General features: G+C 39.7%; 1 protein-coding gene across 1 annotated transcript in view; it reads right to left on the bottom strand.

Annotated features, from left to right (window-relative positions):
• Positions 1-19,155, bottom strand: part of LOC129471437 (protein GVQW1-like) — a 74,893-nt gene that overhangs the window by 23,884 nt on the left and 31,854 nt on the right. Inside the window, exon 3 of the mRNA XM_055259962.2 lies at positions 11,356-11,401. Within this exon, the coding sequence (XP_055115937.2) occupies positions 11,356-11,401 (46 nt within the window). The remainder of the gene's footprint in view (positions 1-11,355; positions 11,402-19,155) is intronic.

Raw genomic sequence — 19,155 nt, 5'->3', positions numbered from 1 at the left:
ACCACCAGCCCATTCTTTCTGTAGCTCAGGCAAGCATCCCTCCACCCCATTTGCTCAAAGTATCCTAGAATCTTTGTGCTCTCGCTTCAGTTCCCTTTGTGTTCCCTGTTTTCCTTGTTCCCTTCCATGCCTAGCTGGATTGCAGAGTTAAGTTTATGATTATGAAATAAAAACTAAATAACAAAAAAATTTAAAAATAAAAAATAAAATAAAGAGCTGCAAGCAGCTGTAACACAGCTGCCTCACACTATTTAAACAAAAAAAAAGAAAAAAAAAGACAATAAACATATTAAACCAATGGTGGTTCACTCCTGTAATCCTAGCACTTTGGGAGGCCAAGGCAAGCCAATCACTGAGCCCAGGAGTTCCAGACCAGCCTGGGCAATATGGAGAAACCCCATCTCTACAAAAAATACAAAAAAAAATAGGCAGGTGTATTAGTCCATTTGCATACTGCTATCAGGAAATACCCAAGAGTGGATAATTTACAAAGAGGTTTAATACACCCGCAGTTTGACATGGCTGGGAAGGCCTCATGATCATGGTGGAAGACAAAGGAGTAGGAAAGGCACGTCTTACATGGCAGCAGGCAAAAGAGTGTGTGCAGGGGAACTGCCCTTCACAAAACTATCAGATATCATGAGACTTATTCACTATTATAAGAATAGAATGGAAAAACCTGCCCTCATGATTCAGTTACCTCTCACCAGGTCCCTCCCACAACATGTGGGGATTATGGGAGTTACAATTCAAAATGAGATTTGGGTGGGGACACAACCAAACCACAACATTCTACCCCTGGCCCTTCCCATTTCAGCATCAACTCAAAAGTCCACAATCTAAAGTCTCATCTGAGACAAGGCAAATGTCTTCAACCTATGAGCCTGAAAAATCAAAAGCAAGTTAGTTACTTCCTAGATAACAGTGGGGGTACAGACATTGGGTAAATACAACCATTCCAAATGGGAGAAATTGGCAAAAACAAAGGAGCTACAGGCCCCACACAAGTCTGAAATCCAGAGGAGCAGTCAAATCTTAAAGCTCGAAAACGATCTCCTTTGACTCCATGTTTCACATCCAGGTCATGCTGATGCAAGAGATAGGTTTCCACGGTCTTGGGCAGCTCCACCCCTGTAGCTTTGCAGGGCACAGTCCCCCTCATGGCTGCTTTCATGGGCTGGCATGAAAGATTTTCCGGTTGCATAGTGCAAGCTGTGGGTGGATCTATCATTTTGGGGTCTGGAGAACAGTGACCCTCTTCTCACAGCTCCACTAGGCAGTGCCCCATTGGGGACTCTGTTTGGGGGCTCCCCCCTCACACTTCCCTTCTGCACTGTCCTAGCAGAGGTCCTCGATGTTCATACTGCCCCCGCAGCAAATTTCTGCCTCAAGATCCAGGCATTTCCATACATCCTCTGAAATCTAGATGGAGGTTCCCAAACCTCAATTCTTGTCTTCTGCCCACCCACAGGACCAGTACCATGTGGAAGCTGTCAAGGCTTGGGGCTTGCACCCTGCAAAGCCACAGCCTGAGCTGTACCTTGGCCCCTTTTAGCCACAGCTAAAGCAGCTGGGACATAGGGCACCAAGTCCTGAGGCTGCATGTAGCAGGGGTGCCTCAGACTCAGCCTAGGAAACCCTTTTTTCCTCCTCGGCCTCTGGGCCTGTAATGGGAGGGACTGCCACAAAGGTCTCTGATATGTCCTGCAGACATTTTCCCCATTGTCTTGGTGATTAGCATTTGGCTCATTACTTATGCAAATTTCTGCTACCAGCTTGAACTTCTCCCCAGAAAATAGGTTTTTCTTTTCTACTGCATCGTCAGGCTGCAAATTTTTCAAACTTTTATGTTCTGCTTCCTCTTGAACACTTTGCTGCTTAGACTTTCTTCCACCAGATATGCCAAATCATCTCTCTCAAGTTCAAAGTTCCACAGATCTCTAGGGCAAGGGCAAAATGACACCAGTTTCTTTGCATAGCAAGAGTGACCTTTACTCCAGTTCCCAACAAGTTCTTCATCTTCATCTGAGACCACTCAGCCTGGACTTTATTGTTCATATCATTATCAGCATTTTAGTCAAAGCCACTCAACAAGTCTCTAGGAAGTTCCATACTTTCCCACATCTTCCTGTCTTCTGAGTCCTCCAAGACTCTAGAAAGTTCCAAACTTTCGCATATTTTCCTATCTTCTACTGAGCCCTCCAAATTGCTCCAACCTCTGCCTGTTACCCAGTTCCAAAGTCATTTCCACATTGTTGTGTATCTTTACAGCAGCATCCCACTCGACCAGTACCAATTTACTGTATTGGTCCATTTTCATACTATGAAAGAATACCCAAGACTGGGTAATTTATAAAGAAAAAGAGGTTTAATGGACTCACAGTTCCACATGGCTGGGGAGACCTCACAATCATAGTGTTAGGCCAAAAGGGAAGAAAGGCACATCTTACACAGCGGCAGGCAAGAGAGCATGTGCAGGGGAACTGCCCTTTATAAAATCATCAGATCTCATGAGACTTATTCACTATCGTGAGAATAGCATGGGTAAACCCACCCGCATGATTCAATTGCCTCCAACAGGGTCCCTCCCATGACACTGGAGGATTGTGGGAACTACAATTCAAGATGAAATTTGGGTGGGGACACAGCCAAACCATATCACCGAGTGTGGTGGTATGCACCTATAGTGCCAACTACTCAGGAGACTGAAGCGGGAGGATCACCTGAGTCTGGGGAGGTCAAGGCCACAGTGAGCCATGATCATGCCACTGCACTCCAGCCTGTGTTACAGAACGAGACCTTGTCTCAAAACAAAAATCAAAAACAGTAGCTGAGAAAAATATATGGCTTTTTTTTGCATATAAGAGATGTCCAGATGTAGACAGTCCAGAATGTGAATGGCAGCTCTGTGACATCAATCATTAGACCATATTTATTTCATCTTTGTATTTTGCCACTTGAGAAAAGGCTTTCATCCTCAAGTTACATCCTAATTCAGTAGGATTACTGAAACTCCTGGAAATATTTGTTGAACTTTAGATTGGAAAAAAGGGGGAGGGGAGGAGAAATGCAAACAGAATGTTTCCAGCCAAGGTAGCTTGATTTAAAGAGCTCTTGGAAACATCTTCCACTTATATTTCATTGGCCATGTCTAGTTATCAATAGCTATAAAATTTGGTGTCTTAGCTGTACACTTTGCCTCACTGTTTAAAATCAGGGCTCTATTGCAATGGAACAACAAGTGAATGGATTTAATAAGCGAACCAGCACTCGGCCCCGGCATCTGAAATCCATCCCTCACTGACATCTAAACCCATAAACTTTGGAGAATTAATTCTTTAAAAGTCAGATAATGAGAAAGATGCCATAGTCTTGAAGAAAATAAAATAGGTTACTTCAGGACAAGAATCTCTTGTTTCCAAGGTATTCAAATCATTTATCAAAAAGTCTCAATATGAATTATGTCCAGCTTTACTACTGAATTTATATTCTTTCTTTTCTACATAAAAGTCTCCAGATTGGCCATTTATTCATTCAGCCATTTAGCCAAAAATTTGGTTTTTGATTTTTTTTAAATTTGAATTGAGGGGTACATGTGCAAATTTGTTACACGGATATATTGCATAATGATGAGGTTTGGGCTTCCAGTATACCCCTCACCCAAATAGTGCACATTGTAATAAGTAATCTTTTAACCCTCACCCCCACTCTCAACCTCTCCCTTTTGTGGAGTCCCCAGTATCTATTATCTCCGTCTTTGTTTCCTTGTGTGCCCATTGTTTAGCTCCCACTTAAAAGTGAGAACGTGTGGTGTTTGATCTTCTGTTTCCATAGAAATTCACTTAGGATAATGGCCTCTAGCTCCATCCATGTTGCTGCAAAGGTCATGATTTCATTCTTTTTTACAGCTACATAGTATTCCATGGTGTATATGTGTGTGTGTGTGTGTGTGTGTGTATATATATATATATATATATATATATATATATATATATATATATTACATTTCCTTATCCAATCATATGTTGATAGACCCTTAGGTTGATTCCATGACTTTGCTGTTGTGAATAGCACCACAGTAAACATAAAAGTGCAGGTGTCTTTTTATCTAATAACTTCTTTTTTGGGGTAGATATCCAGAGGCATTGCTAGGTCAAATGGCAGTTCTATATTTAGTTCTTTGAGAAATTGCCATCCTGTTTTTCACAGATGTTGTACTAATTTACATTCTCATTAACAGTGTATAAAGTTTCACTTTTTTCTGCATCCATGCCAACATCTGTTGTTTTTGACTTTTTAATAGTAGCCATTCTGACTGATGTGAGATGATATCTCATTGTAGTTTTAAGTTGCATTTCTCTGATGATTAATGTCGAGTATTTTTTCATTTGTTGGACGTTTGTATGTTTTCTTTTGAGAAATGCCTATTCTCATTCTTTGCACTTTTTTAAAGGGATTATTGGTTTTGTTGTTTCTTGTTGTTGTTGTTGTTGTTACCTGAGTTCCTTGTAGACTCTGCATATTAGTCCTTTGTCAGAGGCATAATTTGCAAATATTCTCCCCAATTCTGTAGATTTTCTGTTTACTCTATTGGTTATTTATTTTGCTGTGCAGAAGCTTCTTAAATTCCGTTTCTCTTTGTTTTTGTTGCATTTGTTTTGGGGATCTTAATCATAAATTCTTTGCACAGGCCAATGTCTAGGAGTTTTTCCTCAGTTTTCTTCTAGAATTTTTATAGTTTCAGATCTTACATTTAGGCCTTTAATCCATCTTGAATAATTTTTGTATATGGTGAGAGATAGGGGTCCAGTTTTATTCTTCTGCCAATCTTCCCAGCACCATTTATTGAATAAGGTGTCCTTTTGTAATTGTTTTTGTTGACATTGTGAAAAATCAGCTGACTGTAGATATGTGGCTTTATTTCCGGGTTCTCTGTACTGTTTCATTGATCTATGTGTCTATTTTTGAATAGCACCATGCTGTTTTAGTAACTACAGCCTTGTAGTATAATCTGAAGTCAGGTAATGTGATGCTCTGGCTTTATTCTTTTTGCTTAGTACTGCTTTTGCTATTCTGGCCCTTTTTTGGTTTCATATAAACTTTAGAATAATTTTTTCTAATTCTATGAAGAATGATACTAGTAACTTTATTTTTTTTATTATACTTTAAGTTTTAGGGTACATGTGCACAATGTGCAGGTTTGTTACATATGTATACATGTGCCATGTTGGTGTACTGCACCCATTAACTCGTCATTTAATATTAGGTATATCTCCTAATGCTATCCCTCCCTCCTCCCCCAACACCACAACAGGCCCCAGTGTGTGATGTTCCCCTTCCTGTGTCCATGTGTTCTCATTGTTCAATTCCCACCTATGAGTGAGAACATGCGGTGTCTGGTTTTTTTTCCTTGCAATAGTTTGCTGAGAATGATGGTTTCCAGCTTCATCCATGTCCCTACAAAGGACATGAACTCATCATTTTTTATGGCTGCATAGTATTCTATGGTGTATATGTGCCACATTTTCTTAATCCAGTCTATCATTGTTGGACATTTAGGTTGGTTCCAAGTCTTTGCTATTGTGAATAGTGCCACAATAAACATACGTGTGCATGTGTCTTTATAGCAGCATGATTTATAATCCTTTGGGTACATACCCAGTAATGGGATGGCTGGGTCAAATGGTATTTCTAGTTCTAGATCCCTGAGGAATCGCCACACTGACTTCCACAATGGTTGAGCTAGTTTACATTCCCACCAACAGTGTAAAAGTGTTCCTATTTCTCCACATCCTCTCCAGCACCTGTTGTTTCCTGACTTTTTAATGTTCGCCATTCTAACTGGTGTGACGTGATAATCTCATTGTGGTTTTTATTTGCATTTCCCTGATGGCCAGTGATGATGAGCATTTTTTCATGTGTTTTTTGGCTGCATAAATGTCTTCTTTTGAGAAGTGTCTCTTCACATCCTTTGCCCACTTTTTGATGGGGTTGTTTGCTTTTTTCTTGTAAATTTGTTTGAGTTCATTGTAGATTCTGGATATTAGCCCTTTGTCAGATGAGTAGGTTGCGAAAATTTTCTCCCATTCTGTAGGTTGCCTGTTCACTCTGATGGTGGTTTCTTTTGCTGTGCAGAAGCTCTTTAGTTTAATGAGATCCCATTTGTCAATTTTGGACATTAGTAACTTTATAAGGATTGCACTGAATCTGTAGATTGCACTGGGCACTATTGTCACTTTAATGATATTGATGCTTCCAATTCATAAGCATAGGATTTTTTTCTGTTTGTTTGTGTCATCTATGAATTCTTTCATCAGTGTTTTGTAGTTTTCCTTGTAGAGATCTTTTACCTCCTTTGTTTAATGTATTCCTAGGTATTTAATTCAGCCAACAGTTATTGAATGCTTATTTTATACCAGTCACTAATGAGAAGTACAGAGTTTACATTCCAGTGGGAAATACAACAAGTAAACAAATTCTTTATTTAACCACATAAAGCTGCCATATCAGTGGATTTTTTTCAGTTGATTATTGATTTCATTTTTTTGAGTTTTATGTAGCAAAAAATGATAAATTTAATGGAAAAAAACTAAAGCAGAAGAGAGAGCTAACTATTGATAGGAGATGGGGATGAAGATTTTAAACAGAGCAATCAGGTAGGGCTTCACTGAGTAGGGGATGGATGAGGACAAGAGAAGTATGGAAGACATCCAACCAGGTATTTGAAGAAAAAGAACCAGAGATAGAGGAGTGAATGTGTGCAAGAAGGAGCAAGCAGTCTAGGATAAGCAGGGAGGTAAGTGTGGCCAAAGGACAGTAATCAGATGGGGAGAGAAGCAGATGAGGTCAGAAAAGTAACAAGAGTCAGATAAAATAGGGCCTTGTAGATCATTATAATGACTTTGCCTTTTACTTAGTGTGAGGTAAGAGGTCATTAGAGACTCTTGAGCAAAGCAGTGAAAGAATATGACTTTTGTAAAGATCACTGACAGCTGTGTTGAAACTAGACTGTAATGGATAGAGAGAATTGTTAACAGGCTTTTCAATTGCAGTGAGAAATGATGGTGCTCAGACCAGGATGATTATAGCAAAGGTGGCAAAACGTTTCTAGAATATTGGAAAGGTACACAGTGCAGGGTTGCTCAGTGGAAAAGATATGAAGTGAGGAAGAGCCAAGGATAACCCAAATGTATTTGGGCTAAGCAACTGCAAGAATGATGTTGTCGCTAGAGTGTGAAGAGATGGATGTGAAGACTGGGGAGAAAGATTAAGAGTTCTATTATGGCCATGTTAAGTTTGAGGTTTGCATTAGACAGACAAGTGGTGAAGTAAAATGGAATATTAGGTATAGAATTAGGATGTCAGAACCCAGGAACTGTTTCCAGTATATCTATAAACCTACGGGGAGAACTAGAATTAAAAGGTATGTGTATGTGTTTTAAGAGAAGAGAAATAACAGCACCTTTTATGCTGATGGGAAAAATCTAGTAGAGATAATTTTTCAGGAAAATTGTCCTTTTATTGTGTGAATTATTATTAACAATATCTTGTAGCTTCGGTTTCCACATTGGTGAAATGAGAAATTCAGAATATGATGTCTAGGATCTAATGGTCTATGTTGTATTACTCAAAGGAAGTATTCTTCATTACTCCAGTGGCCTGTATATGAAACATTTCATTTGGAAATGGAATTTTGTATTAGACTGTAGTGGGCGGTAGAATATCTGGGCAGAACTTTAATCCCTTTTTAGTATATAGCACTTCAGCTTTCCCTTCACTATCTTTATTGTATTCCCTATTTCTTCCTCAGAATCAACCCCAAAGGACAACGTTATGTTTCTCTTATGATTTATCTATATTGTATTAAATCACCTGTGAAAGCCACTAGGCATTACCTGGAGCTTAAACATCTTTGATTGTATAGAGAGTCTCAGTGCAGTTCTATTGGTGATAAAGAGAGATGACCAATTCCCTCAGTTCCATCTCAGCATTTTTGTATGCAGAGTTTTAACTTCTTCTACCTAGTAATTTCCTATTTTCTTGAAATTCATATCATTCTTTTCTCAAATCCCAGAGCAGCTCATTATTATCACCATTGAAAAACAGTTTGATAATAATGGTATTGGTTCATACACATGAATATATAAAAACACATGAGTTTTTAATGTGTATGAGAGAGAAAGGCAGAACACTGGTCACCACTGGCAGTAACTGAGACTCCAAACACTCTTTCTAAGGTAGAACTTTAGGGAAAGAATTGAGAAATTATCTAACCTTTTCTGTGAAGTTTATTTTGGATAACCAAAGGGATATAACTAAAGAATGAAACTTCTCTGCAAAATGTTTATAGCTTAAAAAACAGCTGGTGAAAAAAATAAATGAAAGCTCCATGGTGAACTTATATATGAGGGAAACAGCGTCACCCTGTGAATTTCAATGATTAATCTTTGCATCATTAAAGCAGGGCAACCAAAAATATATGCTTCCTGACATGAAACATATGCAGCATCCAAGACCACTTGTGAAGTGTCATCCAAGACCATTTATGAAGTGTCACTTATGAATAGTCTGTTTTCACACTGCTATAAAGAACTGCCTGAGACTGGGTAATTTATAAAAAAAAAGAGGTTTAATTGACTCACAGTTCTGCATGGCTGAGGAGGCCTCAGGAAACTTACAATTATGGTAGAAGGTGAAGGGGAAGCAAGGCACGTCTTAGATGGCAGCAGGAGAGAGAAAGAGAAGGGGGAGGTACTACACGTTTAAATGATTAGATCTCGTGAAAATTCACTCACTATCACAAGACCAGCAAAAGGGAAATCTGCCACCATGATCCAGTCACCTCCCACCAGGCCCCTCCTCTAACATGTGGGGATTACAATTCAACATGAGATTTGGGTGGGGACACAGAGCCAAACCAATAATGACAGACCTAAATCTACTCAAATCTTTAGTTCTAACTAATGAGTTCCATGTCAAAATAAATTTTTAAAAGATTAAAGATTTAGGCCAGGCACAGTGGCTCACACCTGTAATCCCAACATTTTGGGAGGTCCAGGTGGGCAGATCACTTGAGCCCAAGAGTTCAAGACCAGCCTGGGTAAAATAGCAAAATCCTGTCTCTACAAAAAAATGCAAAAATTAGCCAGGCATGGCGGTGGCATCCACCTGTATTCCCAGCCACTCAGGGGGCTGAGGTGGGAGGATTTCTTGAGCCCAGGCGGTCAAGGCTGCAGTGAGCTGTGAAGCCATGATCATGCCACTGCACTCCAACCTGGGCAACAGAGTGAGACCCTGTCTCAAACGAAAATAAATAAATAAAGATTAAAGACTTAATAGCCAAATACAAATGGTAGAACTCATTTAGATATTCATTTGAATACATCAATCAGTTAAAAAATTGGTTGAGACAATGTGCTAAATTTGAATATAGGTTGGCTCTTGAATGTTTCAAGGAAATTTCATTAAATTTGGCAAATGTGATAATGACGTTATGGTTATATTTTCAAAAATTCATGTAACTCTAGAAATATATTCTGAGTTATGTTAGGGAAATTATATAATGTCTGAGATTTGCTTTAAATATTTTAGCAAAAAAGAAGACAAGGAGGAGAAGAAGAAAGGAGGATAGAAGAAGGAAGCGGGCAAATTCTTGATAATTATAAAATCTAGGCAATTGAGATACAGGGGTTCAGTATAGTATTTCCTCTACTTTTGTGGCATGTTTGAAGGTTATTTTTTAATAATAAGCATTCTATACCCCATCTCCTCTTTCAATCCCATCTCTTCTCCCAGAAAACCCTTCCTATCCTTTGCCTTTTCCACATACCTAAGAAGCCAGAACAACCCCCTATTCCCTACTCTTGGATATTCTGTGCTTCTACGTGATATTCCTGCTGCCAGTATTCCCTACAACCACCACAAAAACTCCTAGAGACCCTTCAAAGCCCAGCTCTCCTATTAACCTTCCTACTCCCCAAACACACCTAGCTGAGTTCTACCTCAGGGTGATTTATGTTTGCTTACTGTCTGTCTCCCCCCAACTAGAATGTCAGCTCCATGAGAGTGTGACTGCTTTGTTCACATGGCAGCATATTCACAGTCCCAAAACGGTGCCAGGAGCACAGTAAGAACACAATAAATATGTGTTGGATTAATGAATGAATGAATGCCACTCTTCAGTGAAGTTATTCTTTACCCTTTTAACGGAATTTGGCACTTCATTTGTACTCTTCTGGCCCTTTTCCTTTGTTCATATCTTGTTATTTTAAATTTAATCGTTAATATATTTCTAGCTGACTAATACGAGTTTCTTGAGGAAGGGATGGTGTTTTACTCATCATGATGACTCTGACAGTGCCAAGCAGATAGCAGAGGATCAGCAATTACATACTGAATAAACGAAGGAAAATTTTAGAGCTTCACAATTCCTTTTTGCTCCATCCGTGGTATTATTTCCCACACCACAATTTAAGGGGAGATAGATGTGAGATTTTGAGTTCCAGAAATGCTAAACTAAACTGATCATCTTCTAGCATCTTAGAAAAGAAACTTTGACTTTACCAACATGTTTGTTTCTATTGGGTGCATGCATACTATTGTCCTGTGTTATAATATTTATAAAACAAGAGATTAGGAAATGTGTGCGTGTGTGTGTGTCTGTCTTGTCTGTAAATTTAAAAAAAGAGAAAGCTATAAAATATTTTTGCCTCATCTTTGAAGTTGAAGATGTGTAAACTTCATAAGCCAATATTTTTATCCTTAGATATGCACCCCTAGAAGAATTATAGTACACATGTACCAGGGGCTATGCATAGATACATTCACAATAGCATGGTTTGTAATAGCTAAACCTTGGGAAAATGCAAATTTCATCAACAGAAGAATGGATAAATCAACAGGTGTATATTCAGGTAATATTAATAAAATGATCTGTATCAGTGAAATTGAATGAAATTCATCCATACACAGCAACATAGACCAATGCTTTCCAACCGAGGGAATCTGCCACCCCCACACAAACTGAAACACCCAGGTGACATTTGGCAATATCTGGACACACTTGTGATTGCCACAGCTAGGGTCAAGTCACTGGCATCTAATGGCTAGAGACTAGTTATGCACCTAACATCCTATGATACACAGGACAGCCTCTTACAACAAAGAATCATCTAGTCCAAAATTTCAGTAGTGTGGAGGTTGAGAAACCCTAACCTAGGTAAATCAAAAAGGCATACTACTGAGCAAAAAAAGCAAGTCACAGAAAAATCATATATAATTGACACATATATTATATCATTTACATAAAGTTTTGGTAAACAAGAAAAATTTTAAATATATTATTTTAAAACTCACATTTATGTGATGAAATTATGAAGAAAAGCAAGGGAATAATAAACATCTGAAAGAGAATAAAAAGGATGGAATTAGGGAAGGACACCAAGGAACATCAAAGATACTGGCATAGGGGTGGATGTTTTATTATTCTTATTTAAGAATATAAGCATAAGATAAGCATAGGGGTGGATGTTTTATTATTCTTAAAGTTTATTATGTCATACATGTTATTTTGTATGGCTGATTTTTACATAGGTTTTTTAGAAGAGGAATATATCAAGAACAGGGCTTTAGATAAACAGGAAATAATTAAAGGCAAGGAACATTTCCAAGATCAACTTGTGCAGGCTGTGTCCACTTTGAGATAAAAATATTTACCTTGCAAGTAGAATGATTGTATTCATATTTCTAAATATTTTTGCTTGTGGCAAAGTAAATTACATTAATTTTTTTCACTATATTGATAAGTCCCCAGAAGGTTTCTGGTAACACCACAATTTTCTCTTACCAAAAGAAAAATAATAAGCTGAACATAGCTCTAATCAATGCAGAGAAAATCTGTAGATAAAAGAATAAGTCAAATAGTTGATACAATCAGCAAAATATAATCTCTCAGAATCTCTGCAGGACAAACAACCAGTTGCTTCCACAAATAATTTGCAAGGAAATAAATAAATAAATAAATAAATAAATAAATAAATAAAGGGAGGGGGAAAAGGAAGATGAAGAAGCGGGGAATCTACTAATTAAAAGACATGTAAGAGTTAGATCAACTAAGGGAGGGCAACCTTATTTGTTCAAAAAAATTTTTTAAAAGAAGTAGATAAGAAAGAGATTTTAAATACTTACTAGATAAATTATTTCTTTAAGGAGTTATTTTTATTAGTAATTGATGTGGTTTGGATGTGTCCCCACCCAAATCTCCTCTTGAATTCTCATGTGTTGTGGGAGGGACCTGGTGGGAGGTGGTTGAATCCACGGAAGAACTCTGCCTCAGAGTCAGGTCTTTCACAAGCTGTTCTTGTGACGGTGAGTGGGTCTCACGAGATCTGATGGTTTAAAAACGGGAGTCTCCCTGCACAAGCTCTCTTCTCTTGTCTGCTGCCATGTGAGATGTGCCTTCCGCCTTCCAAAATGACTGTGAGGCCTCCCCAGTCACGTGGAACTGTGAGTCCACTAAATCTCTTTCTTTTTTAAATTGCCCAGTCTCAGGTATGTCTTTACCAGCAGCATGAAAACAGACTAATACAGTGATAATAGTGTTTTGTGAGAAGGATAACTTTTTTTTTTTTTTTTTCTTTTTGAGATGGAGTCTCGCTCTGTCGCCCAGGCTGGAGTGCAGTGGCGCGATCTCGGCTCACTGCAAGCTCCGCCTCCTGGGTTCACGCCATTCTCCTGCCTCAGCCTCTCCGAGTAGCTGGGACTACAGGCGCCCGCCACCACGCCCGGCTAACTTTTTGTATTTTTAGTAGAGACGGGGTTTCACCGTGGTCTCGATCTCCTGACCTCGTGATCCACCTGCCTCGGCCTCCCAAAGTGCTGGGATTACAAGCGTGAGCCACCGTGCCCGGCCTAACCGTGTACTTTCAAGTAGCCTGCTTTCAAGCTCACTAATTCTTTCTTCTGTTTGATCCATTCTGCTATTAAGAGACTCTGATGCATCCTCCAGTAAGTCAATTGCATTTTTTCACTCCAGAATTTCTGTTTGATTATTTTTATTACTGTAATTTCTTTGTTAAATCTATCTAATAGGATTCTGAATTTTTTCTGTGTTATCTTGAATTTCTTAGTTTCCTCAAAAGTTATTTTGAATTCTCAGTCTTAAAAGTCACATATCTCTGTCTCTCCAGGGCTGGCTCCTGGTGCCTTATTTAGTTCATTTGGTGAGGTCATGTTTTCCTAGACAATCTTGATGTCTGTGGATGTTTGTCAGTGTCTAGACGTCGAAAAGTTAGGTATTGCAGTCTTCACGGTCTGGGCTTGTTTGTACCCTTCTTTCTCGGGAAGGTTTTTCATCTATTCAAAGGGACTTTGCTTTTGTAATCTAAGTTTCTAGTTACTGTAGCTGTATCTGCATTAGGGGGCACTGCAAGCCCAGGAATGCTGTGGTTCTTACAGATTTGTAGAGGTACTGCCTAGGTGGTATTGGATAAGAGCCAGAAGAATTCTCTGAGGCCAGGCTCAGTAGCTCACACCTGCAATTCCAGCACTTTGGGAGGCTGAGCAGGTGGACTGCTTGAGCCCAGGAGTTCAAGACCAGCCTGAGCAACATAGTAAAACCTCATCTCCACAAAACAATACAAAAATTAGCCAGGCATGGTAGTGTGTACCCTTAAGTCCTATCTACTTGGGAGGTTGAGGCAGAAAGATAACTTGAGCCCAGGAGATGGAGGTTGCAATGAGCTGAGATCATGCCATCATACTCCAGCCTGGGAGATAGAATGAGACTCTGTCTCAAACAAATAAAAAAATAATTATTTTAAAAGAGAATTCTGTGGGTTACCAAGCAGAGACCTTGTTCTCTTCCCTTATTTCTCTCAAACTGATAGAGTCCCTCTCTCTGTGCTGAGCTGCCTGAGGCTGGGGAAGCACTGACACAAGCATCCCTGGGGCCACCACCACTAGGACTATGCTGGATCTGACCTGAAGCCAGCACGGTACTAGGTCTTCCTAAGGCCCACTGTAACCACTAACTGGCTACTGCCTATGTTTGCTCAAGGCCCTAGGGCTCTACAACCAGCAGATGGCAAAACCAGCCAGTCTGTGTTCTTCTCTTCAGAGTGGTAAGTTCCCCTGGGCCCTGGCAGGTCCAGAGTTGCAGTCCAGGATCAAGGGCCTTGTGTTGTAAACCTTAAAAATCTACCTAGTACTCTATTCTGCTGTAGCTAAGTTGGCACCAAAACCACAAGACAAAGTCCTTTTCCCTCCCCACTCCTGTTTCTCCAACCAGGGAAGTCTGCCTCCATATCCACCACCCCCAAGGCCCATGGAGAGTATTGCTGATGTTGATTTAAGGCCCAAGGGCTCTTCAGTCAGCTTGTGTGAAATGCTACCAGGCCTGGGACTCACTCTTCAGGGCAGTGGGCTGCCCTCTGGCCCAAGGTAGGTCTAAAAATGCCACCCAAGAGCCAAGGCCTGGAATCGGGGACCCCAAGGGCCCACTTGGTGTTCTTCCCCATTGTGACTGAGCTGGTACCTAAGCTGCAAGACAAAGTCCCCTTTATTCTTCCCTCTACTTTTCTCAAGCAGAAGTTTTTCCTGATAGCCACCACAGTTGTGAATATGCTGGGTCACACCTGAAGCCAGCACATCTCAGAGTCTCACCCAAGGCTCACACTATGCACTACCTGGTTACTGCTGCTGATTATTCAGGACTCAAGAGCTCTTTAGTCAGCAGGTGATGAATTCTGCCACAACTGGGTCCTTCCCTTTAAGGCAGCGGGTTTCCTTCTAGCACAAGCTGTGTCTAGAAATGTCATCAGGGACTACACACTTGGTACAGTGTACACTGCTCGGTGATAAGTGTACTAAAATCTCAGAAATTATCACTAAAAACCTTATTCATGTAATCAAATGCAACCTGCTCCCTAAAAATCTATTGAAATAAAAAATAAATTTCTGGCCAGGCACAGTGGCTCACGCCTGTAACTCCAGCACTTTGGGAGGCAGAGGCAGGCAGATCATGAGGTCAGGAGTTCGAGACCAGCCCAACCAACATGGTGAAACCCCGTCTCTACTAAAAATACAAAAATTAGCCAGGCATGGTGGCACATGCCTGTAATCTGAGCTATTCAGGAGGCTGAGGCAGGAGAATCACTTGAACCTGGGAGGCAGAGGTTGCAGTGAGCTGAGATCATGATACCACACTCCAGCCTGGGCAACAGAGCGAGATGCCATCTCAAAATAAATAAATAAATAAATAAATTTTTAAAAAAGAACTTTTTCTTTAACAAAAACCACCTATTTCATTTTGCTTGCTGCTGATGGGGCAGGGTATGAAGTTTTCAGAACCTTGGGCCCATAATTATAGATACATTCCTTCCATTAATAACTGAACATTTGTCTGTAAATGCAATTTTGAATGCTGAATCATAATTAAAGCTCTATGGTGGCTGGGCTCAGTGGCTCACATCTGTAATCCCAGCACTTTGGGAGGCCGAAGCAGGTGGATAACTTGAGGTCAGGAGTTTAAGACCAGCCTGACCAACATGGTGAAACCCCATCTCTACTAAAAGTTCAAAAAAATTATATTTTTTGTGGTGGTGGGCACCTGTAATCCCAGTTACTTGGGAAGCTGAGACAGAGAATCACTTGAACCTGGGAGGTGGAGGTTGCAATGAGCCGAGATCGTGCCACTGCACTCCAGCCTGGGGGACAGTGACAGAGCCAGAGAGCCAGACTCTGTCCAAAAAAAAAAAGGCTCAATGGTATATTCAAAAAGAAAAAAAGGAAGGAAAGAGGAAAGAAAAAGGAAAGAAATAAGGAAAGGGAAAGAAAAGAAATAAAAGAAATGAAAAGAGAAGAAAAGAGAAAAGAAAAGTTATCTGGGAGCTAGGGCCTGAAATGGGGAGCCTCACAACTCTGCTTGATGCCCTGTCCTACTGTGGACAAACTGGTTTCCATGTTGCAAGACAAAGTCCTCCTTACTTTTCCCTCTCCTCTCCTCAAGTGCAAGGAAGGGGTCTCTTTTGGAGCTGTGAGCTGTGCTGCCCGGGGTTGAGGGGAGGGGTGATGCAAGTACTCCCTTATCCACTCTAGCTTGTGACTCACAAGCTGGGTGTCCCCCAAGTCCACTGGCTCCAAGCCCAGCGCAGCACTGGAGTTTGCCTAGGAATTAGAGTCTTACCTGAAACTGCAACCTAGACTACCTTTCAAGTTTATTTGGGACCCCAGAGCCTCTTAGCCCACAATGGCAAAGCTTGCTGAAACTTAAGTTCTGACTATTGGAATGGGCGATTCCCCTCTGACTAGTGCTAGTCTAAATGCTTCCTCTGTGGGTTTTGGCTGAGTTCTGCCTGGTGTTGGCAGCCCCGAGTTCCAATGCAAAGTCCCACAATTGCTGCAGTCTCCCTCCGCCAAGCAAGTTCCAATGCAAAGTCCCACAATTGCTGCAGTCTCCCTCCGCCAAGCACACCCCATGTGACACCCAACTTTGTGCCACATTGCCACTGCAAGAGATGAGGAAGGGGTTGTGCAGGCAATTCAAGACTGTCTTTCCTACCCTCTTCAGTGCCTTTCAGTGATATGACGTTAAAACCAGGTATTGTGATCATTAACCTGATTGTTGGTTCTTAACAAGGTGTTTTTTTGTGGAGATAGTTGTTAAATTTCGTGTTTTTGTCAGGAGGGTAATTAGTGGAGGCTTCTATGCAGCCATCTTGCTCCACCTCCTTGGTCAATAGTATTTTTTTTATAAATAATTATCTTTATAATTAAATTTTTGTCTGAGATTTGTTTTAAAATAATTTAGTCATGAGTTGGTAAGTACTGAAACTGAAGAATAGATATATAAGAGTCACCTTGTGTAGCTTATATGTGGGTTTGTATATGGTTAAAATTTTAGAAATGAAAATGTTTTAATAAATTACCTACTTGTCTAAAAGTATCTTTGACATTTCCCCAACCAAAGATAATGAAAGAATTAGAAAAGTTGACCTAGAGGGAAAAACTAAAAGAATTAGTATGAGCTTTGCCCAGATACAAGTGAAAGTCAATCTGATCAAGTATCTGGAATGGTTATATAATAAACAAACTGTGTTTTCTTTCTCATTCCCCAAGTAATTGAAGACAAGAAAACTTTTCTTCATTGTAGAAACTTACATGACAGAACAGGTAATAGGATTGATTATAACTTCTAATAGAAGATTGAATCAATTATAATCAAATAAAGCATAACTTCTAATATAAGGTAAACATCATATCATTTAAGGCTTTCAAAGTAACCTACATATAACCTAGTTTATATGTTCAGAACAATGTCTGAAAACCCAGCTTATGGCTGTGGAATCAGAAGGGGAACATTATGAAGTAGGAGAGGGTTATCTATTGAAATTTAGCCTTATCTATAAAGTTTTATTTTTATTTTTCACTTTTTATATGGGTGAGGTGTGAGGGGAATGCATTTTTGTTACTGTGAATAAGAAGAAATCTTTTTTGAAGTAACCCTTCTCTTCTGAGCAATGCTTTATAGACAAAGCATAGAGAAATTCCCATGTTTAGCTACTTTCATTACTGCCTAGCAGGGGAATGGCAAAGCACCTAAATCATGTGTGCACCCTGACAATGATGATTGATAATGAATTACTGCCTTTCACCCAGAGGAATCAATGCTGGGTCTTTCTAGAGGAATTAGATCAACTTTGTGAGCCTGATAATAAAGTTTCTTGGGCTTTAAAGTGTTCTGTGAATCATAAACCTTTCAAAGAAAACACATAGATTCCCCCATCCTAAGGAGTATGTACTGAATGAATATTAGTTTTTCTACACAATATCCCATTTTCTCTTCTTCTGGTAAAAGCAGATCAATTTTCATTAGGCAAACCACCCTTTCTTCACAGTTAAGTTCATGGGGCTTAAGTAAGGATAAACTTGCTCCCCTCCTCAATTAAGGCCGCCAAATAAGAGTCGGAGATTGCAGATTGTCTACAGAAGGAGCATGAAAATATAAACTCTGACAAAGAGAGTCATCCCTGAAACTTTTGAGAATGAGGCACTGATAGAATTTTAGGTCATGTTTTCTAGTGACCATTTTTTTTCACTTTATAGGAAGATCTTGCCTGAAAAGGAGACCAACACAAAAGAACATATATGAGAGAGAGGGAGCCCTAGTGACATCGCATGGGGCTCTGAACTCGATGTGCTATTTTCTTGTTTAACTTAAAGTCGATGTGGCTAGGCACAATAATGGTCCCCGAAGGTACCCACTTCTGCATCCCCAGAACCTATGAATGTTACCTTACACGGTAAAAGGAACTGTGCAGTTATGATTAAGCTAAGCATCTTGGCAGGGAGGGATTATCCTGGATTATCCAGGCGGCCCAATGTAATCACAAGGATTCTTAAAAGACAGAGGAAAGAGGTCGAAGGCAGAGATAAGAAGTGATAACAGAAATAGAGGTCAGAGTGATGCAGGGAAAGGGGCAGGAGTCAAGGGATACGGGCAGCCAATAAAAGAGAGAAAAGACAAGGAAACAAATTCTCCCGCAGAGCCTCAAAAAGGAACATGGCCCTGCTGACTTTAGCCTGCCCAGCTTGATTTTTGGACTTTTGACTCCAGAATTGTAACAGAAAAAAACTGTGTGGCATTGAGCAACTCAGTTCATAATATTTTGTTACAACAGCAGTAGGAAAGGAAGCAGTTATCATTCTGGCACTTATAACTGCTTATGATTATTGTTCCTAATGATTATTGTGCCCATGAACAATTCAAAACCAGTTATGAACAAGAAGCTCAACCTCCTAAATGGATCTCCACACTTACTAAAAAATGCAACGCTTCAGGAGTGAAGTTATTGAAAACATGAATCCAATCTCAGATTTGATTCTAAAGTGGAGCCAAAATTAACTTTTAATGGTGTAATTACTTTGAGTATATTTTAACACCAGAGAGCAATGGCTTATCCAAACAAAATAAAGGTGTTCTTATTGGAATAAATATAGATTTTCTGTAAATCTAGTTTAATGTCTACATTGATAATTACCACAAAGCTGAAAAGTACAGAAGAAAATTCCTATAGGGACTTTCCCCAAAATGTTAAGTTGATTAAAAGAATGTGATAAGAATATGATGTGAATCAAGCAGGACATACACTTTGCAAC

This window comes from Symphalangus syndactylus, chromosome 21 (assembly GCF_028878055.3).
Source record: "Symphalangus syndactylus isolate Jambi chromosome 21, NHGRI_mSymSyn1-v2.1_pri, whole genome shotgun sequence".
Classification (NCBI taxonomy): domain Eukaryota; kingdom Metazoa; phylum Chordata; class Mammalia; order Primates; family Hylobatidae; genus Symphalangus; species Symphalangus syndactylus.
This window is presented reverse-complemented; position numbering and strand designations above follow the sequence as displayed.